At 33.4% G+C, this 26935-nt stretch overlaps 1 protein-coding gene across 4 annotated transcripts in view; it reads left to right on the forward strand.

The window, feature by feature from the left end:
- mprip (myosin phosphatase Rho interacting protein) overlaps positions 1-26935 on the forward strand; it is a 51455-nt gene that overhangs the window by 10701 nt on the left and 13819 nt on the right. For 3 of the 4 annotated variants that reach the window (XM_051123777.1, XM_051123776.1, XM_051123775.1), the window contains exons 4-16: positions 6183-6334; positions 6413-6497; positions 7784-7958; positions 8770-9208; positions 11207-11333; positions 14507-14614; positions 17577-17633; positions 19770-19838; positions 20000-20089; positions 21409-21518; positions 21600-22140; positions 23995-24132; positions 25931-26935. The exon at positions 25931-26935 is cut by the window's right edge and continues 1428 nt beyond it. In XM_051123777.1, coding sequence (XP_050979734.1) covers positions 6183-6334; positions 6413-6497; positions 7784-7958; positions 8770-9208; positions 11207-11333; positions 14507-14614; positions 17577-17633; positions 19770-19838; positions 20000-20089; positions 21409-21518; positions 21600-22140; positions 23995-24132; positions 25931-26935 — 3096 coding nt within the window. The remainder of the gene's footprint in view (positions 1-6182; positions 6335-6412; positions 6498-7783; positions 7959-8769; positions 9209-11206; positions 11334-14506; positions 14615-17576; positions 17634-19769; positions 19839-19999; positions 20090-21408; positions 21519-21599; positions 22141-23994; positions 24133-25930) is intronic. The other variant, XM_051123778.1, reaches the window with a different exon arrangement.

The following is a 26935-nucleotide window of genomic DNA, read 5'->3' on the forward strand; positions in this document are numbered from 1 at the left end:
CGTATTTTCTCCCTTAACTTCAAAAATAATTTCAAAATCATCCTACATCGCTGCAGAAGTACTGACCCAGACTTTACAAAGTGATCATGCCAAGAAGATCAAACACCCTTAACACAGAAGGTAAAACAACGATTTCAGAGTTGAGGGAGAACATGAGATGGGAGTTTTTCGACATACCCTAACTGTCATGAACCGGAACGAAAACAGTCTAGGCAGAGTAAGACAAGACGAGCTTTTGACATTAAAAAGTACATAAATTGTATTATTTTTATGAAAATAACTGATTGTTACGCTAGATAAGACCCTTCTTTCTCGGCTGAGATCGTTTACAACCGCATTTGGGATCGTTTGAAGCCGCATTTAAACTGCAATTTGGAAGTTCAAACTCGGGGCACCGTATCAGTCCATTATATAGAGAAAAATCTGAAATGTTTTCCTCAAAAAACACAATTTCTTTATGACTGAAGAAAGAAAGACATGAACATCTTTGAAATGAGTACATTATCTGTAAGTCGTTGTTCTGGAAGTGGACTTCCCCTTTAAAGTGTTGAGAAATATTCAAAAAGCAACGTAATATAATTTTGCAAAAAAGTGTCACCATAGGCATGTTTTTCCATTGACCCTATGTTGGTTCTTTAATGGCGAATTTTCAGTTATTTTAGCTATTGAAGGGTTTGCTATGTATAGGGTGAACATCACTTGATCTTAAGAAATGCTCAAGCGTGCTCGTTTCACTCCAGGCGCTGATGCAATCTTGTCCCAGTATAGATGTAGTTGTTTTAAAACGCATGAACTCTCTAAACCCATAACTTGTCAGTTACATTAAGAGAGTCAGCCGGTAAGTAGCCATTCATTTAGCTTCACTAGTGACTCGTATAAACACGATGTGCGTTCAGCTGCGGTCTTGAAGCAAAGTATGTTAATTGTCAGGCTGAGATGTTCTGAACGTGGAGTGTGCGCTTAGGATTGCATTTCCCCCCAATATGCCCTTATTAGGAGAAACTGCTGAGGACTGTGGGTGACGGTGCTAAACTCTGAGAACGTTAGCCCCCTAAAACCACATCGAAATGTTAAATATGCTTTGAGATTCCCGTTCCGCTGAGGGCTTTGCCGCAACACCTAGAGAAAACCAACTTCACAGACTGAAGCAGAGTTTGTTTCAGGTTTTACATGGTACATCAAGCAAATGGTACATTCCAGACCTCCGATCATCTGAGATCTGCTAGAGTTCATCGTTTGCTTTAGACAGACCGGGCTGCCATTTGCCAGGTGTTGAATATGAAATGCATCTGTTTTATAGCCCTCAGGTGTTGCTGAGCTGGAGGATTTGCATAGGTGTGTTTTAACGGAGAACACGACACGTCTGGACACATATATGCTGTAAAATAAGAAGAGCTACCTGAAAAAGGAGCAGCTTTGCTATTGTGCCACTTACGTTTGCAATAAAACGGTTGTTGTGACCCAAAACATTGCTGCTGTCACACCTAAAAACTTGTCCTTCTGGCTGTTTTTGTGTCTTGATCTGTTTTGATATGGCCTCATCAACAAATGGGAATTTGTTGAGCTTTGCATCATAGCCTGTTATGTTGGCATTCTAAATAATTAAAGTTAATGGGCAATGGATTTTGTCAACAGACAAGAACAACAACAAGCCAACCATGAATGTGCATTGGAAAAAACTTTGGTTTAGAAAACCTTTTGGTTTATTCATTCAGAAAGGGCAAGTAATGCATTGAATTAAATAGAAATTTTAAAGTAGAGCGTTTGAAATGATAATTTCTTGTAAATCATACTCCAATAATCTTTGTTTTTCACAGTGTACCCCATATGGCTCATGGACTTAATTTCAAGTCTCAGAAAGTAATTTTTTCCTAAGTAAAAAACTTTATCCAGCTCTTTCCATACAACAACATAGTCATCACGTCTGACAGGCTCCAGAAACAACCACTTTTGGCTGAACTGTACCTTTAAGATGAACAGTGGTTATAGAGGACCTCATTCACTGATCCTTGTTTTAACTGGAACATTAAAAAACCTCTTAAACAAAGAATCTGTTTTCATTCTGCATTTGACTATAAAATAGCTGTTATGCAGTTTGATTCCTTACAATGCAAGACAAGCTGGCAAGCGAGTGTAACGCTTTTAGTTTTATTGCAATTCTAAAAATAGCTGAGTATAGCAAGACAATGAAAGGATATGAGATTTGATTTGTTTTGGAATAAAAACCACAATAATGTGAAACGCATGAATGGCAAGCTTGGTAAACGTAAACTCTTTGTTGTTTTCGATAAGGCATTGATTCACTGCCTATATATGCAGTCGTTATGATGGATTCATTAACTGTTGCATGCGTTAACGTTTGTCGTAGGCCGTTGCTGTAAGGGCCTGTGACTGCATTTTTATGCTTGGGCCTCTTGTCCCCGCAGGGCCGATGTGTGAGGACCTCAGCAGGGCAACATTCCCCCTGATGACAGTCCTGCTTCGAGCTATTTGCTCTTCCTGTTTTCTTTTCTCTTTTTTTTTTTTTCTGTGCATTGCCTCATATTTTCCTCTCTTATCTGAAGACGTCTTAAAAACTCCCACCCCAACCTAGCTAGTCCAAAACCTAAATGAACCGCCGTCAAACTTTAGCACACATAGCTCAAATTATTTGTGCGCTTGTGGCTACTGGCACTTTTACAGGAATTATGGGACAGTTTTGGGTTTGTTCTGAAAAGCCCTTCTAGATAAAATAATATGAAATTAGCAATCCGATACATCTAGGTTTCTATCGCTATTTGTGGCGGAACCAAAGAATAAAAATGTCCCGTTGTGCGTTTTCGGGGCCGTGCAAGAAGTGACGTGAGACTCTTTGTTGTTGTGTCTTCTGTTCTTACGCTGCTGGTGTCTCATTACGTAGATTTCTTTCCCTCCGCAGCGCTCACTCTGTAGTGAAACAGAAACACTGCTGCAGTTTATAACTGTGACACACTGTAATTGCCATATTTGGCATTCCCTGGAGTTTACTGGCAGCTTTTAATAAAGCTAGATCACTTAAAATGGCCATAAAAGGAATCAGGAAAAGACGGCACCTGTTTTACATCTCGAGTCTGCAGAACGTCTGATAACAGCCCGGGCAGAAATTGCGAGATGGTCTAGTGTGAATCTCAGAATGTTAACAATGAATCCAAATTTCAGTCTGGTGCTTTAAAGAAACAGTTCACCTAAAAAATAATGCCATTATGTGCTCATCCTTGTGTCGTTCCAAACCTGTTTGACTTACTTTCCTGTTCAAGCTCCAAAATGTCAAGAAAGGACCGCATGCACAAAATAGATGCACAGTATTTCAAGTTATGACCTAATGTGAATTGAAACTAAATGAGATCATAGTTCACATTCTTAAAAAAAAAACTTCAAGTGACACCAGAGAATCGTTTAAAATAAATAAAGGAAGTCAGAATGGTGGTTTTAAAATTGTGAAAACTGTAAAGAAGCTTAACGAATAGATCAATTCGTAGTAGACATCACAGTTGCGTCACTTGCAGCTGGTAAAATCCATGGAGTAAGACTATTTTTGTGCCTTTTGATGCCATTTGAGGTTAAACGCAGATGTTTAAACAGAAAGACTATGGATGAAAACTACTATGATTACTCTACTTGTAAAGCATACATTTGATTTAAACAATATGCCTACATAATATTCACATGCTGTTCATAGGGGACACATTGCATTAGCCCTATAGTTACAGCATGACATAATTTAAATCTATTACTGTTAACATTTTTCATAACATTTACTTATTTTTTTCTCACAATTCTGACTTTTTGTTTCCACAAATGCATGTTTATATCTCCTAGTTCTGGCTTTATAACTCGATTTAACTCGACAATTTTTTGTTTGTCAGTTCTCAGGGGAAAAAAGCCAGAGTTGAGGGGAAAAGAGATAACGACAAGTTGTTTTTTCTTATCAGAATTGTGAGATTTAATCTTGGAATTGAAATATAAACTAAATTTTACTTTTTTATTCTTTTATTCCATGGCTCCATAGACGGCTACATGAAAACCGTCATTTTCTGCAACCAGATAAACCACAAAAAAAAAAACATCATCACTGTTTGCAAATACAGTTGGTCTATACACTTTTCTTTATACACTATTGTTTAAAAGTTTGGGGTTGGTCAGTTTCTTCTGCTCACCACAGCTGCATTTATCTGATCAGAAATATTATTACAATGTTATGTTTTCTACATGAATATATAGTAAAATGTAATTTATTTCTGCGATCAAAGCTGAATTTTCAGCATCATTACTCCAATCTTCAGTGTCACATGGTTCTTCAGAAATCATAACATGCTGATTTGCTGCTCATGAAACATTTCTAAATCAATATTAAAAACAGTTGTGCTGCTGAATATTTTTATGGAAACTGTGATGCATTAAATATTTCTGGATTCTTTGATGAATCAAAAGTTCATAAGAAAATAATTTAATTGAAATGGAAATCTTTTGGAACTCTATAAATGCCTTTATTGTTGATTTAAATCAATTTAATGCATCCTTGATAAATAAAAGTATTTCAAAAAAAATAAAAAATCTTACTAGCCCCAAACTTTTGAATGGTTTTGTTCACATGTACCATGCATCTGTGCAGTGATAGTGTGAGTCCTGAGCTGCTGAGGTCATTGAACAAATCTCTGACAGTGTTCTTATTGTTAATGTGGGACTGTAATGGATCTGCTTTGCCATTAGACCAGCTGCAGGGGGTCCAATGTGGGTCCAGTACAGCTTTAATGTGGGATGAGACGGGCCTCTCAAAGCACACCAGGGTGACAGGCGTAAATAAAGGCATGTTTCCGATGACGTATTTGGCACTGGCTGATGGTGGCAGGCCTGGAGCGTCAGGGAACAATGGCATCAGCACTACAGTAACTACTAATGCTGGTGCCAGCACTGATTTAACGATATGAAGAATATAACTGGGACGTACATGTTTACTCAGAAACTGTTGCACTGTGAAAAGCTACTTTAGCAGAAACAGCAGAAAGTGAGGTTAAATGACAAAGACATTTGGGTCATTTTTACTCATCCCTAGATTAGGGTCCATGATTTCTGTGATGTGGAAAACGTGGACTGAATCCAGTCAGGAAAACGAAATTTACTAAATAACATGGAATGTCATGGAATTTGAATGAATTGATTAAAAGTATGTCATTACACTTAAATCAAACCACAATATGGACTAGCATCTGTAAATATTACGCCGCAAAAATACCATTTAAATGTGAATCCTGCATGTTCTGTGTGTCCCTGTTTTAATGAATGGAGCAGACGAAGGGTTTTGTTTACTACATACACTGAAGCTTGTGACGCTCGCGGTGATTTCAGCATCTGTCGTCTCACTAAATGAGGACATAAATACATTAACAATACCTGCTGAGAGTCACTTCATGAGCAATTGACCATTCCATTTTAGGAAAACTAGCGTTATATCATATACACACAGAAATGTAAAGGTAGACACGGCAACCCGTCAAAATAAAAGTCTGGTTTAACTTTGAGACATTGTCCCAGATATATATTACTGCTACTACTAATATGAAACAGACATTTTTTTAAGGTATAATCACACAACATTTCTTCTGTTTTAATTTTAATAATAAAATTCCCCTTTGTTTGTCCAAAAAAAAAGTTTTTTCAATAATTAAAAGATAAATGAAATGAATGTTTTATGCCTTCATTTGATAACCAGAACATTTTAAATACACAACACAACATTCTGAGGGTGAAAAAAACCTTTCGTAAGGCTATTTTAAGAATAAATTTGAATGAATTAAGTATGTATTCAAATAATTAGACATGCTAAAACACAGAATTTGAACAATAAAACGTATGGTGAGAAAAAATAAAACATTTCATAGGGCCCTAAACATGTCATTTTTGTTAAACCTTTACTAAACTGATGTGAAATCGTGTAAGGTTCATGATTTTAATTAAGTAGACATGCCCTTAGATTAATAAAATTTAATTTAACCATTAAAAAGGAGTTGAGAAAACTTAAAATGGAAAAAACGGAATTTGGGAAAAAATAAAACTGATTTCATAGGGCCCTACTAGATATATGAAATATCCACAGTTGTATATCTGTATGACCAAAATTAATCTAAGTTAGTCACCACTAACTGGTCATCTGTTGTCACACACAGCCAAGTACGCTACCGCAAGGGACGGTTAACATGAACCTGTGCACTGATGTGATCGACGCTGAGGCCAGGACCGGACAGAAGAACGCTCTGTGCATCATTACCCCGGAGCAGGAATACTACATACGAGGAGACAACAAGGAAATCATCAATGGGTATGTGCTGTGTTCAGGTTGTCAGTCTTCCCACCGATGGGACACGAGATGAGCTTAACCCATTCTGTCTTTTACCAGGTGGAGTGAACAGCTAGTGGTTTATCCAAGAACCAACAAGCAAAATCAAAAGAAGAAGCGCAAAGTGGAACCAGCAACCTCACAGGTACTTTGTCTTCAACTGCTGTCATTTGTTGTGATTTTAGGGTATTGTGAAATGTATTTCATTTTATAACATCTGAAAGATTAAACAATACAGCAGTGATTCATTGCTAAATTTAAATGATTTGAGTGAGTCAATGATTCATGTAGACAGTCATGAGCAGCCGTTTGAACAAACTGGTTGAATGAATGATTCAGTAACTCTCTCATTAAGACAGTGACGTGCTGCCACCTACTGGAGATGTAGTTTAAACTATTATTTTCATTTAAAGTATCATATTTATATTTAAATATTAATTAATAAAATGTTAATACTTTATTATTATGTTTTGAATCAAAATATTTTTTTCTAAAGCTACTTTTTGTAATGTTTATTCAGTGCTTCTCTTTTATTTGTACCAAATTCCTAATCAGTAAAATTCACAAAATGTTAACATTTTAATTACTGCATTTCAACAATAATGGTGTCTTATGAATTTTAATTTTTTTAGAAATGCTGTGTTGTCTGTTTTATTTTTTCTGGATTCTGTGTTTTATGTAATTCAATTTTATTATCAAAAAATGAATGTATAAACAATTTAAAGATGTTATTAAATTAAATTAAATCAATTCCTTTCATTTTGGCAAAGGTTTAGTCTTTAAATTAAAACATGATATTCCTTACAAAAATGTTTCAATAAATATTGTCATTTACGTTTATCTTAAATGCAAGTATTAAATAAGATTTTAAATAAAAATAATTATCTGATTACCTGTACAGCCCTCCTTTGATTTATTAATCTAAAATTTGACCCTGGATCACAAAACCAGTCTTATGTAGCACAGGTATATTTGTAGCAATAGCCAAAAATACGTTGTGTGGGTCAAAATTATAGAGTTTTTCCATGCCAAAAATCATTAGGATGTTATGTAAAGATCATGCTCCATGAAGATATTTCGTAAATGTCGTACCGTAAATATATCGGAACTTAATTTTTGATTAGTAATATACATTACTAAGAACTTAATTTAAAAATTTTAAAGGCAATTTTCTCAATATTTAGATTTTTTTTTTTTTTTTTGTATTGTCAGATTCCAGATTTTCAAATAGTTGTTTTATCAAACTGTATATCAATGGAAAGCTCATTTATTCAGCTTTCAGACGATGTATAAATTTCAGTTTCAATAAATTGACCCTTATGACTGGTTTTGTGGTCCGGGGTCACAAATGTGCCATATTCCATACATTCATTGTTCTACAGGTAATTCAGTTTTTATGTGTGTTTATGGATGTTATGTGTTTGATTTCAGGAACCAGGTCCAGCAAAGGTAGCGGTGACTGGCTCGGGCATCCCGGAAGCAGAAAAGATGCCAGACTCCAGTTCTATCATATGGCAGGAGGAGCTGCAAAGCAGAGAGGCGGACGTGTCCCAGACGTGGTCCAGCAATGAGATGCCGCCTCTTGGCTCACCACTGACCTCTGCAGGTGCGGCAGACATTCAGACTAGGGCTGTTGATTTAACATATTAATTTGGTGCAATTAATAATTGAAAAAATAATGATGAATAAGGCATTTGACTGTGTGATGTTATATGAGCCTAAAATTGAGCACAAAAATGACCCTCTTATATTTATATCATAAGATATAGTTGAGAGTGCTGTTTCTCCTCAATATCTGCACAATTGCAAATGTGATATTGATTTTATACAACAGTTCTTTAAACAGGAACATGATATATTAGAGGCAGTATTGTCAATATTGGTTAATTTTGGTAATTGGTCAAATTAAAGGCACAGCAGAACTGTTGTTCGTCTCAGAGCAACACACAGCGGTGATTCATCAATGGTTTTGAATCAATTGAGTGAGTGATTCAGTGACTCATTCATTCATGTAGACAGTTTAAATGAAGCAGCCGTTTGAACAAATTGAGTGAGTGAATAATTCAATGACTCACTCGTTATAACAGTAAAGGGCCGCCACCTACTGGAGGTGTAGTTTCAACTATCATTTTCTTTATATTATTAATATTAAGTATAATATTATTATTGTTGTTATCATTTATGCAGTTTTGTCTTAAAGTATTTATTTCTAAAGCTCCTTTTTTGTAATGTTTATTCTGTGCTTCTCTCATCTAACACTGTAATGATTTTAAATGATCTTTTGTGGGTTAGTTTCCCAGCCCAAATCAATTAGATTAATTAATCAGCACATCATTGAATTAGTTAGATTAAAATTGAATTCAGATGCACATTAGTTTGGCTAAAACCCCTCATGAAGTCACTCTTGCACCCCATAGGTGAGGGCTCGATGGTGAGCCGGTGTTCAGATCAGAGCTCCGTGAACGGTGACGAGGTGGACCGGAGCGGGCTCTCCTTCCACTCGGCTGTTTCCCAGCCCTCTCATGACCCCCTGTCGCCCACGGGCAGCTCGTCCAGCCGCCACAGTGCAGAGATGGGGGGTGTCCCGCGCTGCCTGTCCCCTGCTCCTAGTGACCCCTTCCCATCAGGCAGCAGCCTGCTGTCCAACGGCTCCCACATCAGCGGCTCCATGAGTTCTCTAGACTCGGATGCCAGTGGCAGCACCGTCACCAGCACCGAAAGCCACCCGACCGAACCGCTGGGACGTGCACACCGCGCTCTATCCCGGCGTGGAGACGTAGAGACCCGCAAGCCAGAGAAACGAAGCCGCCTGCGCAGTCCGGAAAGACAAGAGTCTGTGTTCAGCCCAGAGAGAAGGTGAGCACAGGCCGTTTCCTTACATGCTCGCTCTCTGCTTCTCCTTTTAAGGCATGCTGATTACACTCGGTGTATAACAGGGATAAAGCCACATGTGCCTTATTAGGCCAGAAAGAGCTTTGCAACATGCTTTTGTTATGGAATAATGGAGATTACAGAATCATTATATCAGCATCCTGCTGTAAACAGTCAATAAACATCATCGCTGCTTTTTCACCACCCCAATTCTGTTATGTTATACTGTCCAAAGGAACAACACAATCCAGATGCACTTTTTTTAATGGTTTGATTTATTTTTAATTATCTAAAAGAATGTTTCATCCATAAAATTCATAAAATGTAACAGTTTAAAAATTTATTAAAATATTAACAATAAGAGACCTAAAAAGTGATAACATAAAATACAGAGCACTTAGAATTTTCCCACCCCAGCATATAAAATAAATTAAAATTATAATTAAAAATAAATAAATCTGTTGCTTAAATAGAAATAATTTTTTGTAACCTACATTTTTTTTTTTTTTTTTCATTAAAATGAAAAAATAAATTACTTGAAAATCTAATTTACAGTTATCAGGGTTTTTTTTATTCTAACAACAATTAAAATATATATTTATTTAGGTTAGTTTTCAATACAATCTTTTTTAAAAGTTAAATAAAATAAATTTAAAAAACATTAATATAACCCTGCAAGTCCCAGATATGAGGGTCTTTTTTTTATTAACCGAACCCATAAGAAATTTGTTTCTGGAAATGAACAGTAAGCAGATAAAGTAAAATATTAAAAAAAAAAAAAAAAAAAAAAACTTTTTACCTTTTTACCATATTTAGTTAATTTAGTACATTTAACTTGATGTACTAAAATAACTAAAACTGAATTAAAAATCAATAAAAAAAAATTATATAGACATCAACCAAAACTGCTAAAAACGACAAATGCACAACAAAACTACTACAATTAAAATGAAACAAAAAATATAAAAATAAAAACTGATTCAAGATATTTATAAAAACTTACTGACACACACAAAAAAGGGGGATTTTTCAATCACCATTATTTAACATTCCACATGATTTGCTTGTTTATAAACCGTAAAAAGAGGTTCGTATTTTTTAAAATGCATCTTCTTTTCCTCTAAATAAATGTCAGTTTTTCCAAAGCAAGATTGCAAGACATTTCTTTGATCCACTGAAAGGAGGAAGGTCTCTGAATCCTGAGCCTGTATTTAACTTAAGCTTACATTTGCTTGCATTTGTAACTGAATTAACAGGATAAATGCTGCTGTTTTTGTTAAGGAGCTCCCATCAACCCTCTGAGGTCAAAGCCCTCGAGAGCGCTTTCTCAAACAACATCTCTGACGTACTTAAGACAGCTCACTTTATTTCCCGACAAGCATAGATGAGCAGTGCTGAAGAATTCATAGCGAAGGAACGGAACGCTCTCTACTCTGGTTTAATTTGGGTTTATGGGAATTGTGCCACTTTGTACCCAGTAGCCAATGAGGCTTTGAGCAGTCATGTGACACACATACCTCACTGACTGGCTTTCTTGTTTCCTTTTAAGGAGGCTCACAAATGCAGTCCAGATCCCAAATAAGGTCAAAATTTGAAAAAAGTCATTTAATATTTTCAGACATGGTTTTGTGAACTGAATTCCTGTCTGTATGTCTGGAAATGTTTGTGTGTGTGGGGTCATCAAAACCAGGAGACGCATTTAACCCCTTCTTGTGGAAGATGAGTTTATGTATATCATTATATACTCTATCCAACAGACATAACCAACAGTGTTTATGTTAATACCTCACTGAAGGGGGCATTTTGCTAGTCATGCATGTAGCTGCATTAAGATGAACGCTTTAGTATCCATCCGAGCATGTGAGATCTTATAGGAATTGCTTGAATTGAGAGGCAAATTATGCCGGAAACTGCAGAATCTATGCAGCCCCTGCACTGTAATGTTGTCTGTGTTAAGATCTCTTTCTGTTTCTGCACTCTTAGTGGGCGCTCGAATGTGATCGAGAAGCTGGAGGCGTTGGAGCTGGAGCACGCTGAGAGAATGGAGGTGGAGGAGAGAAGCGCTGGAGTCCGGCAGGGCCGCAGTGAAATGAGACGATTCCAGCGGGAGGTAATGTATACTTACCCAAACCCCCAGTGTTTAAATTCACAGACGCTCTGATGGTTTTACAGCCGGCACTGTCATCATGCACTTCCTGGAGACGCTGTCTCCTCACGCAAGCTCTCGATGTGAATGTGGTGAACACTTGGAATCCCTAGAAACTTAAAGGATTTAAAGTTTTATAATCATCTTTAAAGGCATAGTTCACTCAAAATCATTTACTTGTGTTGTTCCAAACTTGTATGAGTAGAATTCTTCTGTTGAACATAAATTAAGATATTTTAAAGATTGTTGGTAAACAAACAGTTGGCGGTAGCCATTTACTTTCATAGTATTGAAAGAACAGTACTATGGAAGTCAGTGGGGACTAGAAACTAGTTACTAACATGTTCTAAGATACCATCTTTTATGTTCCAGAGAAGAAAGACGCTTTTACAGGTTTGGAACAACATGAGGGTGAGAATTGTCATTTTTAGGTGAAGTGTCCCACAGAAAAGATGACCTAATTAATTTTTTTTAACATTCAGCTGTTTTTTTTTTTTTTTGTCTCTTGCACGCATGACCTTTTGTTTCAATTAATTTCCAGTTTCTATTATGTGCTTAGATTCCCCTGACAGCGTCTTTCCTTTCTCAGTCCTGTGCCAAGGGCCAAATATATTTCTTGGGCAAAAAAAAATAGTTGCCGTTTTTGTCTCTGTCGTCATGGCTGGTTAGTTTACAGATCTGCGGCATCTCCTTCAGATCTTTCTTTTTGTTATTTTTCCTTTTCCCTTTTTATTTTTTGTATTTATTTTTTGTATTTTATCTAGGGCGGAAAAATTGACCAATTCAAGCTTCCATAATGTATTTATTTATTTATTTATTTTTTACAATGCTAAAGCATAAAATTGCTAAGTTCGCATACTTGTTTCTCCGAAAAACAATGCTGCAGCCAGTTATTGTACTTTGAAATGTGTGTTCCGTGTCGGAATGTCTGTTTTTGTCTGTTTGATCCTGCCCACTACTAGTTTATCAAATTGTATTTTAACACCCCTGGGTTGCCAGTTGGAGGAGAAAACAGCATATGCATTCATGGAAGTGAGTAAATGAAATGGCTCAGAGATTGCAGATTCTACCCCAACTTAAAAAACCTCAGATAAATGAGCTCATTAACTTGCAATGTGAGACTTGCCACCTTTAACTTACAATGTGAGACTTCAATACGTACCTCTGTTTTTAACCACGGTTCGGTTCAGTTCTGATATCTTACCACTTCAGTGTGGGGTTTTTTTTTGGCAACAAATTAACAAAATACTCCCGTGAACCTCTGTACACTGGAAAAAACGTGATTTAGTATGTCTGCTTAATTTTTCTTTTGAGAGAGGTATTATTTTTTTCAATTTTTACGCAAAATAGAATGGGTTTCATTCATACTGGACACCAGAGGGCGCAGTCGTGCAGAAAATCCACATATGCGTCAAGTGAAATGTAAGGACAATAAACACTCGTCTGCAATAATATGGTTTATCTGTGTTCTTCAAGCCATCTCGTGTATTTTCATAAGCCATTGCTAATCGACATACCTAAAATATGAGTATAGAATTTATTGTCTGCCTCATTCTGTGATAAGAATCCACATCAGATCACATAAGGAAGTTATTTCAAACAATCGACTGATGTTGTGAATTAAAAACAAGTTATAATGTTTTGTTTTTATAACTTTTGTTGGACAACAGGTTTAGAAAGGCTTGTCATTGCATGTCATTAGAATGGAAGATGCTCTGCGTGTGTTGCTTTTTCAGATATAAGCGGGGAGGCCTTTATTCATTTCACAAGCGCGTATTGAATTGTGGATGTCGTACCGAACGGTTCGATATTATATTGCGAATTGTGACATCCCTACTATCCAGACCTATTTTATACACGTACATCTACTAGTAGTGCGAATATAAGTTCACCTTCCCTTTGTGTCTGTTTCCACTTTATGCTGGTTCAGTGCAAGGTTTAGTGGTTTCTCAACAATGTGAGCAATAGAGATTTTGATCAAGCCTCTTGTTTTTATGACATTCTTTACTGATAGTATCGTCCGTTTGCTGCGTAGCGTTTTACGTGCGTGTGTGATCATTGAAGGAGCACTAACAGCATTTGTTTCGCAAGCCAAACCGTTTTGAAAATAACAGGGATTGTTATTGCAACCAAACGCATTTGTCAGTGTAAGCAAGGCTCAAGCTGAATCTAAAATGAGGCCGAAGAGAAATCAGGCCGAAGACTGTTATTGTTTTTGCTGCTTTCAAGGTCAGTCCAGGGTTTTGATGTGATACTGGCTTTCTGCCTCATTCCGAAGGCAATTGAACTGTTTATGAAGCTTCTCGGTTGTGGAGGTCAGTGATCCACAGACTGTCTGTCAAATATTGATATTATTCTACAGCAGATGGACCTAATTATGCATCTGTCCAAGCAAGCTGCTCAAATATGAGGCTAAACTTCTTAAGCGAATGGATAAACAAGTCCACCCACTCTTGAATAAGATTTTCTACAATTGATGTTTCTCTTGAATAAATGCTTTTTTACTGATGCGTTCTGTATGGATGCATTTATTAATTTTTGTTCATCATTAATTCATTATTAATTTAGTTTTTGATGCTTTTATTCAGCAAGGATGTATTAAATTGGTCAAAAGTAATAGTAAAGGCATTTATAATGTTTCAAAATATTTCAAATAAATTCAAAAAAGATTTGTTTCTAATAGATGTTCTTTTAAACTTTCTATTCATCAGAGAGTCCTGAAAAATAAAATAAATATCATGGTTTTTACAAAAAAATGAAGCAGCACAACATTTTTTTCAGTGTTATTAATCAGAAATATTTCTTGAGCAACAAATCAGCATATTTATTTTTATGATGCTGAAAATTCAGCTTTGCATTACTGGAATAAATTACATTTTACTGTATATTAACATAGAAAGCTGTTATTTTAAATTGTAATAATATTTCACAATTTTTAATGTGTTTTTGATCAAATAAATCCAGCCTTGGTGAGCACGAGAGACTTTTAGGTATCGACAGATCAGTGCTTTTTTAGTTTTCTAGATGATTGCCTAGTTTGTTTGCAACCATCCATTAAGTACTAGTGATGTTGCCTTACCTTTATCCTGCGCACGAAACATCTCAAAGAGTAATTCTACTGTTTCTTTCACATTCAGGAGCAGAAGATGGACGCGGGACAGGGTTTAGACTTTCATCCCTCCACCCTGCCGCCTCTGAGACGAGCTAAATCGTTGGACCGCAGGACCACCGAATCAGTCATGACAGTAAGACAGATCCATCTCTCTGTTTGCTCTCAGCATCATTCAACACAGATGCTAGACAGTCATAAGACGTTTCCGTTATAATCAGTGAACATTGTGTGTGAAGTGTGTGAGGTGAACCGCTTCCAAATCCTGCACAATGGCTCTGTTGTTCTCCGAGGTTCAAAGGTTAAAGGGAGCAGCAGCAGGATTTGGCACGATTTGAAGGAAAAGATGGACTACTGTTTTGGAATATTTTAGTCAGCTTGGTATAAAGAACATCTCGATTTACAGAGACATAAAAATCACTAGTCGTTGCTTTTTTTGCTTTTTTTTGTATTGTACAGGCTACAGTGACGTCATCTGGTGTCTTTTTTTTTTTTTTAATTGACATTTTTATTATATTAAGTGACATAACTGCTTCACTCATTAATGAATTGAAAAAATTTTCTCAAAAGTCATGTGGTGCAACCAACATGCAGAAAAATTCTTGAGATTCTTTGTCTCTGAAAAATATCATGTAATTGGATCTTTTTATGACAAGGCAAAGTTGCGGTTGTAAAATGTGATGTGGTGCAACTCTCAAAGATGTCATTGATATTTATGATTTATTAATTTGTTTAAAAAAATACCTAGAAAAATGTATTTTGAGAACAAAATCAAAAACTTTTTTTTTGTTTATGGTTAACAAAAACTAAAACCATAAAATACAATTTCTTTACTTGATAAAATAAACATTAACTTAAAAGAAAACAAAACCTTAAACTTATTTTAAGACATTTGCCAAGGCAAAAATTAAATTATATATATATATATATATATATTAGACAAATTAAAAAAAAAATAAATAAAAATTACAAAAACACAACAAAATTACTTAAACATCTAACATACTAAATCAAAACCAATTCAAAATATTAATAAAAACTATAATAGTATATAAACTACTAAAACTTTAACTAAAATTAACAAGAAATCTAAAAATTTAAAAAGCACTAATATAAAATATAAACAATACTAATATATAAGCTTTAAAATGAACATGAAAACGGAAAATATAAAAATAAAACAAATTAAAAAGAGTAATGAAACTATAACCATCTAAAAATTTAGATGAAAATTTAGAAATGAAAATGGAAAATATAAAAATCAAAAACAATTCACAATATAAATAAAACCAATAATATTATATAAATTACTAAAACTTTAACTAAAATTAACATGAAAAGGAAAATATAAAATAAAAACAAATTCAAAATATTATTAAAAACTATAATAGTATATAGTTGACTAAAAATCAGCATGAAAACCAAAATAAAAATAAAATGAATTCAAGATATTAATAAAAGCTATAATAGTATATAGATTACTAAAATGGTAACTAAAATTAACATGAAAACCAAAAATATAAAAATTTATTCAAAATATTAATACAACCTATAATAGTATATGTTTCTAAAACGTTCTAAAATGTAAAACATAAAAATAAGCATTAATTCAAAATATTAATAAAAACTATAATAGTATATTAATAATTAAAGCTTCAACTGAACATGAAAATAAAACACTAAAATGAAAATGAAACGTATAAAAATCACGACCAGTTCAAAATATAAAAAAAAACTATAATGATATTTAAATTACTAAAATATTAACTGAAATTAAATTAAAAAAAATATAAATAAATAAAAAATAATAACAAATTCAAAATAGTAATAAAAACTATAATAATGTATAGCTTACAAAAACTTTAACGAAAATGAACATGAAATCCAAAAATATAAAAATAAGCACTAATTTAAAATATTAATAAAAACTATAATCGTATATAAAATGCTTAACTTTCAAATTAACATTAAAAAAGAAAATATAAAAATAATAACAAATTCAAAATATTAATAAAAACTATAATAGTGTATAGCTTATGAAAACTCAACTAAAATGAACATGAAAACCAAAAATAAGCACTTATTTAAAATATGAATAAAAACTATAATAGTATATAAAATTCTTAAAACTTTCAAATTAACATGAAAACAGAAAATATAAAAATAACATTCCAAAGATTAATAAAACTATGACCATCTATAAATGATAAAAATTTTAACTAAAATTAACGTCAAAATAGAAAATATATTCAAGATATAAATTAAAAGCTATAGTACTAGGTCAGTAATACTAAAATAATACTGATGAGTAAGTGTTAAACTACTTTTTTTTTTTTTTTTTTTTTTTTTTTTTTTGTGAAACACACTCATTTGTTTTTTGACCCTTAAACCATAGTCTTTCTGCTCGTGTCCCAACCCAGACTAATCCTGGTCGCCCTTTTGTTTTTCTGTGCTATTTGTGTACTTCATTGTTGTAAGTCCTCGGACGTCCTATTCCTCGGGGTGTCGCGTGTTCCTCTCTCCTGCCCAGGTCATCTCCAGCTCGTCCTGCATCCAGCCGTGTGTTCCTGTCCTCTCATGTCCGTGTGCTCCTGTGTGAGCGTTTCATTGGAGCGTGTGCTGTTTTACATGTATCTCTCTTTTTTTAGTGTGTGTGTATGGAGAGCAGTCTTTATCTACGTGCGTTTGATGGGTGTGTGTGTTGATCTGTCCAGCACTCTTAACGCACAAATGCCTGTTGTGTCCTCAGCAAGTTGTGAAGTACAGATGCTCTGAACTGGCATGTGGAGTGTGTTTCTTCTGTCAAGTCAAGTACTCCAGAAAAACACCCTGACTTGCATCTTTTTCTCTCACCCAAGAGTGTCAAAGAGCAGAAATCGCTTGAAGTGTGTAGAAATGAGGCGAGCTCTTTAACTCGTGTTTGAAGGTTTGGATGTGAGTAAATGCTCACGATCATCAGCGGCTGTTCTTCACTCGGCACACTTGACATTCGTTCAGCTCATCGTGCATGAAGATCTGTGTGAGCGCACATGATATGACACACGTAACTCCACTGCTTCTCTGTTTATGTTTACGACTGTTTCCCTCTTGGATTACAGCCAGACCTGCTGAACTTCAAGAAGGGGTGGATGGTGAAACTTGATGAACAGGGCCAGGTAAGATTATGTTTCTCTGTAAACAATAAACAAAAATAATCTCTCAATGATTAGGTCTCACAGTAGTGAGGGCAATTGCTGGGCAATATGTTGAAAATGTAAAAAAAAAAATAATTAATTAAATTGTAAATTTACTAAATTTTAAAAAAAAAGTTAAACGTCCATCACATAATAAAATAAACATTAATTAAACATGAAACATTACTAATAAATAAATAAATGAATGAATAATCAAATAATAAATAATTATAGATTTCCCCCATAAAATAAAATGTCTGTGAAACTAAATAATATGTAAAATAAATAAAAAAGTCCATAAAATGCAACACAAAATAAGTCCAAAAACTAAAAAAAGATGATAAAATAACAAATATAATGAAAGTCTAAAATAAAAACGTCAATGTAATAATAATATTGCTGAAAATGTATTGCTGAATTTAATGCTTTTTGTTTGAAAATGTGTTTTTAGGACTTTTTTTTCTTTTTTCAATGTTAAAATCTTTTAGTGTTATTTTTAATATTATATGTAGGTGTTTTGTCTGTTTATTAACCTTTGTTACAGTATTATTATTATTATTATTATTAATAATAATTTATATTAATAATTATTCATTATATTATATTATTATAATGTATAGTGTTACATGGTGATGCACTGAAATTCTGATGTTTTCATTTATGCCCATTAAATAAAATGTCCATGAAACAAAATAAAATGTAAAATAAAAAAATCCATAAAATACATCAAAAATAAAAGGTCCAAAAAGACCATAAAATAAAAAAGTATATGAAATAAAACTGTTGATGAATTTAATGCTTTTAATTAGCTGAAAAGATGTTTTTAGGACTTTTTTTTTCATTTTCAATATTAAAGTCTTTAATGTTTTTTTTTATATATATATTATTATTATTATTATTATTATTATTATTATTATTATTATTATTATTATTATTATTATTATTATTATTATTATAGGTTTTTTTTTTGGCTGTTTATTAACCCTTGTTTATATTATTCATTATTTATAATAATAATTAATTTTAATGCTGTATATTGTGTTGTGTTGTGTTGTTGTGTTGTGTTGTGTTGTGTTTATGTTATGTTATGTTATGTTATGTTATGTTATGTTATGTTATGTTATGTTATGTTATGTTATGTTATATTACGATATAGTTTTATATGATGATGCACTGAAATTCTGAAGTTCCATGAAACAAAATAAAATGTAAAATTAAAAAGTGCATAAAATACAACAAAAATAAAAGGTCCAAAAAGACCATAAAATAAAATATAAAATGAAAGTCTATAAAATAAAAAAAAGTCTATGAAATAAAATATTGCTGAAAAAATATTGCTTTTTATTTGATAATTATTCTTCCTGAAAAGGTGTCTTTATGACTTTTTTCAATATTAAAGTCTTTGAAGTATTAAAGTATTATTTTTATTATTATATGTAGGTGTTTAGGCTGTTTAGTAACCTTTGTTTATATTATTATTATTATTATTAATAATAATAATTGATATTATTATATTAATATATTTATATGTTAATTAATTGTAATGTTCTTTTCCTTTTTTCTTTTTTATTATATTGTATTGTATTGTATTGTATTGTATTATTTATTATATTATATTAAATTATATTAAATTATATTATAACATATAGTGTTATAGTGTATAGTATAGTGTAGGTAACTGAAAACGAGCCGAAATGTAGCCAAAAACTAAAATTTAATTTATCAATAAAATAATGTAATTTTATTTGATACTAAAAGTTGATTTAGATAAATGAATCTAATTTGTTTAGCAAGTTCTTTGTGTTAAACGCATCATTTCTACTTACTGATCTGCTTTCTAACTTCAAGTTGATCAAAGTTGTTGAGCTCAAATGGCCCTGACTCAAAGCACTGATGCTTTTAAAGGGCATAGTAGACTTTGATTGTACTGCAGCAATAGGTCAAAGTTGAAAGGATAGAGCCTCTCAACTTCATCACCATGGTCTTTAAAGAAGGATAAATGTCTTAAAAACCACCTGCCCATACATCAGACACATGCAGGATCCTCCCGGACCAAGAGCTCCCTGTGATATGATACATTTCATTTTTATCTATATTTTTTTTGTATTTCTCTTTTAGTGGAAGAAGTATTGGTTTGTGCTGACGGATCACAGTCTACGATACTACAAGGATTCTATTGCTGAAGAGGTAATTCACAATACTGTAATAGCAACTTGTATTTGAAGCCATTTATTTTGTCTTTGGTAGATTATCTCATACCCCCCTGATTTTTGTCCCTCTCCTACATCAGCCTTATTCCTATAAAGATAACATTTCTCTCACTGATTCAGTGTTTTTTAATGTTACAGGCATCTGATCTTGATGGAGAGATTGATCTTAGTACATGCTATAATGTAACAGAATATCAAGCTCAACGGAACTATGGCTTCCAGATTCATGTAAGTGTGTCTAAAGCTTATTTTTATTTCAGATTCTTTTTGTTTTTGTTTTTTGTTTTATGTAATTTTATTTTATTATTTAATTTTATTGCCTGTTTTATTTTATGGACTTTTTGTGTTTATGTTTTGTTTTATTTTGTGGACTTTTTATTTTTGTTATATTTTATGGACTTTTTATTTTATATTTTCTTTAATGGACGTTTATTTTTTATGGTCATTTTATTTTATAGATTGTTTTTAATTTATGGACTTCATATTTTATGTTTTGTCTTAATAAGTTTTTATTTAATAGACTCTTTATTTAATAAACTTTTTCTTTTTGTATTTTATTTTATGGACTTTTTTTTTTTTGTTGTGGACTTTTTCTTTTTGTTTTATTTTATGGACTTATTTTATTTTATATATTAATTTCTATATTATTATTTTCTATGTATGTGTTTGTATATTTTTATATTTTAACTTAATTTTATAGACTTATTTATAATTGTATTTTTTTATTTTATATTTCACTATTCTTTTTTTTTTTGTTTTGTTTTGTTTTTAGTTTTTTTTTTTCTAAGATTGGCTTTACTTTATGGACTTTTGTTGTTTTTTATGGACTTTGTTTTATTTATATTATTTTTATTTATGGACTTTTTATTTTATATTTTATTTTGCTGGCTTTTTGTTTTATTGATTTTTTTTTTTTTTTTTTTTTTTTTTTTTTTTTTTTTTTTTATTTCATGGACTTTTATTTCATTATTTAGTTAGATTTTATGGACTTTGTTTAATGTATTTTTTATTTCACTGACTTTTTCATTTTTTATTTTTATGAACTTTTTGTTTTTGTTTTATCTTATGGATTTTTTTTTAATTTTATTTTATTTCACAGATTTTTTTTTTTTTTTTTTTTTTTATTTTATAAGCATTTTACCTTTATTTTGTAGACTTTATCTTATTTGTATTATTTTTCTTGGTCTTTTTTATTTTATATGTTATATCATGGATTTGTTTTTATTTTATTTTATAAGCCTTTTTCCTTCATTTTATAGACTTTTTATTTTATTTATATTTTTTCATGCACTTTTATTTTGTAGATTTTTTTTTTTTATATTTTATTTTATGGATTTTTATTTTATATTTAAATTTACTTTTATTTTATTTGTATATGGTTCTGTATCCTTAATGGAAAATTTGTACTTGGTGTCCAAGCACTGCAGGCACAGATAGTCCAGTGACTTTCTATTATTTTTAAGTGTCTTTGTTTTTCAAGAGTTTGAAGTATTTATTAATCAGAAAGTTCTTCTGATCTCTTTGTGCTCGATGTTTGCTCACAACAGACTCAAGAGGCGGTGCATACGCTCTCCGCTATGACTGCAGGAATACGCCGCAACTGGATCCAAGCGGTTATGAAAAACGTTCGGCCGTCCACTGCACCAGACGTTGCCAGGTGTGTTACCATGCATGATGCAGTAGCTCGAAAATATGTTTTTGTCTTTAAAATATTTAACATAAAAATGTTTTGAAAAAGCCTGACGGATGAGCATGCTTCCTGCGGCCCGTTTGAGAGCCTTGTCCGGCCTGACATCACTCAGGACTCCCCGTCCTCCGAAGCTTCAGTAGAGCGGGACGGCGGATTAAAGAAGAGCCGCGCACGAGAACGGAGGCGAGAAGGACGATCCAAAACGTTTGACTGGGCTGAATTTCGTCCCATCGCCCAGGCTCTGGCACAGCAGAGAGCGCATGAAGCTGACACCTTCCAGGCTGAGCTAACCGAGAGAAACAAGAGGAGGGAGGAGAGGCGGAGGAGGTACGAGAGCGTCACCGGCTCGTCTTTTGATCCTCCCGCTGACGCTGCAAAGATGGACGTTGAGAGTGTGGCCGTGGTCCAGGTAGATGCTCCACCCCTATCGGTAGAGCGTCAGCAGAAAGTGGAGGATGAGATCGAGCAGCGTTGGCAGCAGGTGGAAAAGACACCCATCAGGGAGGAGAGGAGGGTGCCATTGCCCTCCACTCATCAAAATAGAGACACATCAGAGCTGGAGAAACTCGTCGAGAGCTACAAAAAGGGGGTATGGCCTTCAAAATTCAATGCACACTTATTGCTTTAAACTAGGGCTGTCAAGCGAATCAAAATGAGATGTGCCAGTTAATTAATCTAATTTATTGCAGAATTATTCACACATTTGGGCTTCAATGTTGCTCCCTAAAAGATAATTTAAAGCTGTGTTAGATTAAAAAAAAAAAAAAAACGAATATAGAAATTAAAATGTTCTTTTTTTTTTAAATCTAATGATGCTTTAAATATGAAACTAAAAGCACCAGTAGGTGGCGTTGAGTCATTGAATCATTTATTCAAACGATTCGTTCCACAAAAGATTCAATCAGAAACAATCCAAGTGACTATCTTTATGAATGAGTCACTGAATCATTGACTCACCTGATTCATTCAAAAATTTAGATTCATTCAGTAACGAATCACAGCTGTGTATTGTTCTGCTGTGGCTTTGTTTGGAAGCTTTTGTTTGTGTAATTGCAAAAATATTGACAGTGTTGTGTATAAAATTTAGCACAATTTCAATTTTATATAATATCATATGGGCTTTATTTTTGTTTTATTTAATGAATTTTTATTTTATTTACTTTTACTCTATTATTATAAAAGTTACAAAAGTTGAATCATTGAGTCATTCATTCAGCCGGTTCGTTCAAACAACTGATTGTAAATATTGACAATATTGTGTATAAAATTTAGCACAATTTCATTTTTATATAATATTTTATAGGTTTTTTATTTTTGTTTTATTTGATGTATTTTTATTTTTATTTTGTTTTATTTAAATTCACTTTTATTTTATTATTATAAAAGTTCTAAAAGTTGAATCATTGAATCATTCATTTAACCAGTTCGTTCAAAGAACTGATTCTATATATTGGTTATGTTGTGTATAAAATTTAGCACAATTTAATTTTTATATAACATTTTATAGGCTTTTTATTTTTGTTTTATTTTATGTTTTTATTTTATTTTACTTAATTTTACTTTTATTTTATTATTGTAAAGGTTCTCCAAATCATTTATTCAACAGATTCGTTGAAACAACTGATTTTAAATATTGACAATATTGTGTATAAATATTGACAATGTTGTGTATTAAATTTAGCACAATCATAAGTTCTTATTTATTTAACTGTTCTAAATCAATATAACGTTTGCAGTGGTGTGGATATTGGGGAGAAACAGCACTTTTGGTTGGATGTTGCTAAACTGTATCATATGGTATAAATATATTTTTTGTACTCTTATTTTTAATTTTAGGCTCATATAACTGCATTCTTATAGGCTCCATTATGAAGTCAGTCGTCCTGAATCATGTTCATCAGTAACTGCATCAATGTAAGATGACGGACAGGTCTGGAACGGGGGATGCGTTAAATTCCTTAATCATTTTAATACATTATTTTCTCTATAATTAATTGCATCAAAAAAAAAGTTACATCAGCAGCCCTGGTTTAAACATCCAAAGTTAAAAAAATGAAATATACAACCCTGGACCACAAAACCAGACTTAAGTAGCATGGGTATATTTGTAGCAATAGCCAACAGTACATTTTATGGGTCAAAATTATCAAATTTTCTTTTATGCCAAAAATCATTAGGATATTAAGTAAAGATCATGTTTCATGAAGATATTTTGTAAATTTCCTACCGTAAATATATTACAACTAAATTTTTTATTAGTGATATGCATTGCTAAGAACTTCATTTGGACAACTTTTTATTTTTTGCACCCTCAAATATTGCTTTTAGGTGGCGTATAAATCTCACTTTCAAAAAATGTACCCTTATGACTGGTTTTGTGGTCCAGGGTCACATATGTTGTTGTTTCAGATCATAACTTCTCTTTGTGCTTTGGCTTTGTTAGGTTGAAGAGCTGAAAGCTCAGCTGGAGAGCTGCCACCAGCAGCTAATGGACTCCAATCGGCACAAGCAGGAGCTGGAGGGTCAGCTCAAAAATGCTCTTGAGCGTGAACAGCAGATCCGTGCAGGTTACATTTCACCGGTAGGCCACATTTGTGTCACCATTTTCATAGTATATTTAGATATTGCCTGATTAAACACGTGTGTCATTATTATTAGGACAAGAACAAACACATGGCTTCCATCTTTACCACCGAAGCTACAAACGCGTGCTTTGCATGTCTAGAGACCGTTGCATGAAAACGAACAGAGCTCTTTTTGCCTCTACTTAAGATTCCTCTTGCCACGTTTAAGCAAAACGACATTTGGAATTTCAGTTTCATGCAAGCTCTATTGCATGTTCCAACATAGAAATGATTAACAATAACTGAACCTGAAATAAATATACAGTGATGGCATGAAAACATACTCAGAACTTAGACTTGCTGTGCCCTCTGGATACATTCATACTCAATGAAACATGACTGGAAAACTTTTACAGCGTATTATTTATAAAATATATTGTGTTAACACTTTACTTAAGGCCTTTATGTATAATGCGTGCATTCTTAAATAATTGTAGCCAAAATTAAAATGCATTATAATATTTGGTTTGTTTATAGTGTTTTAATGCATTATATTTTCTGAAGGTGCATAGATAAGTATTAAAGTGCATTATACCTGTGGTTACCGTTATTCATGAGATCATAAAATGCATTTTACGGTGCATTACAAGGCATAATTAATGCATTAAAATACTTTTATAATGCATTATATATAAAGTATATAAGTAAAGTGTTGCCAGTATTTTTAAAGTTATGATTTCATTAGTAGTATTTATGTAATAAATGGTTAAATGTTAGAAAAATAAGAGCAAAACAATTTTTTTTTTTGCCAAATTTGTTGGCTATTCATATTTTCTCAAATGCATTGAGTATCAATACATCTTAAGGGTGTTGAAATTATTTAAAAATGCATCTTTTGCAGAATAGCGCTACTTAAACATTGACATATGAAAAGATGCCTTTTTAAGGCATATGTGCATGATTTTTTTTAATCATATTTAACATTTGTTCATTTCATTTTAACCTTATTCTTGACTTCCTCCATGTATGCTACAGAGTGTGCGTGTGTTTGTATGTGTGTGTGTGTGTGTATGTGTGTGTGTGTGTGTTGTTTGTCTTTAGTGTTTGTTCAAAATATTGTTGCATTGTTTTCTGAGCTTCTCAAAATAATTTTTTTGACTTCTTTTGCCATTTAAGCAGCTTGTAGTAACATCTTGTAGTATACCTTTTTAGTACACCAAAATAAGACTTTTATGTATTAAAAGCAAATGTGTGGTCATTTTTATCTTAAGCATGGCATTGTTACACAAAAGGTGATGCACTTTTTGTTGAATATCTGTCCAGGGAACTTTTCTCCACCAGCTAGTTTTAAAGGGTTGTCTTTTACAGATTTATTTATACACTTTTGAGTCAAAAGGTTTGTTATAAACAGACACAGTAGTGGTTGCTCAGTAGCTCAGGTTAAATCGTTCCACTAAAGGCCTGCAGGCTTTTAACTGGATGGCATGTAACTGTTCTGGCATTCTTAGCTAGCACTAATTTTGCGTCACTTACCCCATGAAACAACTCTTTAACCTCTTAATACGCATGCATTGTTTCGAATTACTAACCTTTTGCCATTAATTTTTTTCTAGCGTTCTAATGTGCCTCATTCCATGAAAGAAGCTGAATGAATTTACTCTCCCTTTAACCTTAATAGTTTGTTTCGACACAGTTGTTGTATTAAAATGTACATTTACCTCAAATCCTCAACACTGTTAATTATAATCTAGAAATTGATTAGCGTTTGTTCATCTGTGCTGACTGTTAACCAACTGTCTGGTCCCCTTTTCCAAGCTGGAGTCCCCTTTGAGTCTTGAGACAGAGCCCCAGATGAAGAGGACTGAACTGGTTAGTTCTCAAGCGCAGAGCTTAACAAAGAAGTACCAGGAAACCAAAGAGCTCCTGCAGCTGCAAGAACTGAAAAAGCGCAACATGCAGGCACAGCTTGGCCTTTCTCTCTCACACTGGCCTGCAAAGGAATCTTATCTTTCTGACACCAAAAAACCCACCACCTCCGAGGTCTGTCCCTCAAACTCCATTCAAAAAACAGTCAGCTTTACGCTTCAGGATAGCGAGGGAAAGATCAGAGAGTTAGAGAGCTTGATAGATGCCAGTGAGCCTCTGACGTTACGGGAGCTGATAAAGCTCATGCATTCGCATAGCGAATACGTTTGGGTAGAAAGTCCTCAAGGACAGGAAAGAAGTGAGTCAGTAGGAGAAATGACGCAGAAACTGTTGGAGAACCTCAAGAACCAGCAGGAGATTGAGAATGAGACGATGCGGAAAAGTTTGGAAAAGGCTGGAGACTGTATACGGGACTACGAAGCTCGTTTGGTCACCATGGAGGACATTTTGGGAAGAGTCCATAGGCAGAAAATGGAGAGTCCGTTTGCGTTAGGTTGTTCGAGAGAAGACCACCCGGATCTGTCGCAGCAGGTGGAGTTGCTCGCGAGCGAAAACGTAGCTTTGAATCAGCGCTATCAGGAAATTGTGAACCAGTTGAGAGAAGCGGATCGAGAAATAGACAGGCTGAAAGCTGAGCTTTGTAGACTGCGTAGCAGTCAGCAGTATCCACAGTCCAACGAGCAAGAAGACAAAGAGACCTCTGAGAAAAATGTGTACGAACGAGAACTCTACGAAAAGTCGCAGAAGCTACAAGAGGCTCTTGTTAAATTGGAAACTCTTGGTAATAATTTGAAAGATACAGAGAAGAGATTGCAACTTAAAGAAGCAACGCTTAGGGGTCTTGGATTTCAGGTTGCAGAAAGTGAAAAAGACGATAAAACGTTCGATTTGGAG

This window comes from Labeo rohita, chromosome 12, assembly GCF_022985175.1.
Source record: "Labeo rohita strain BAU-BD-2019 chromosome 12, IGBB_LRoh.1.0, whole genome shotgun sequence".
In the NCBI taxonomy this organism is placed as follows: Eukaryota; Metazoa; Chordata; class Actinopteri; order Cypriniformes; family Cyprinidae; genus Labeo; species Labeo rohita.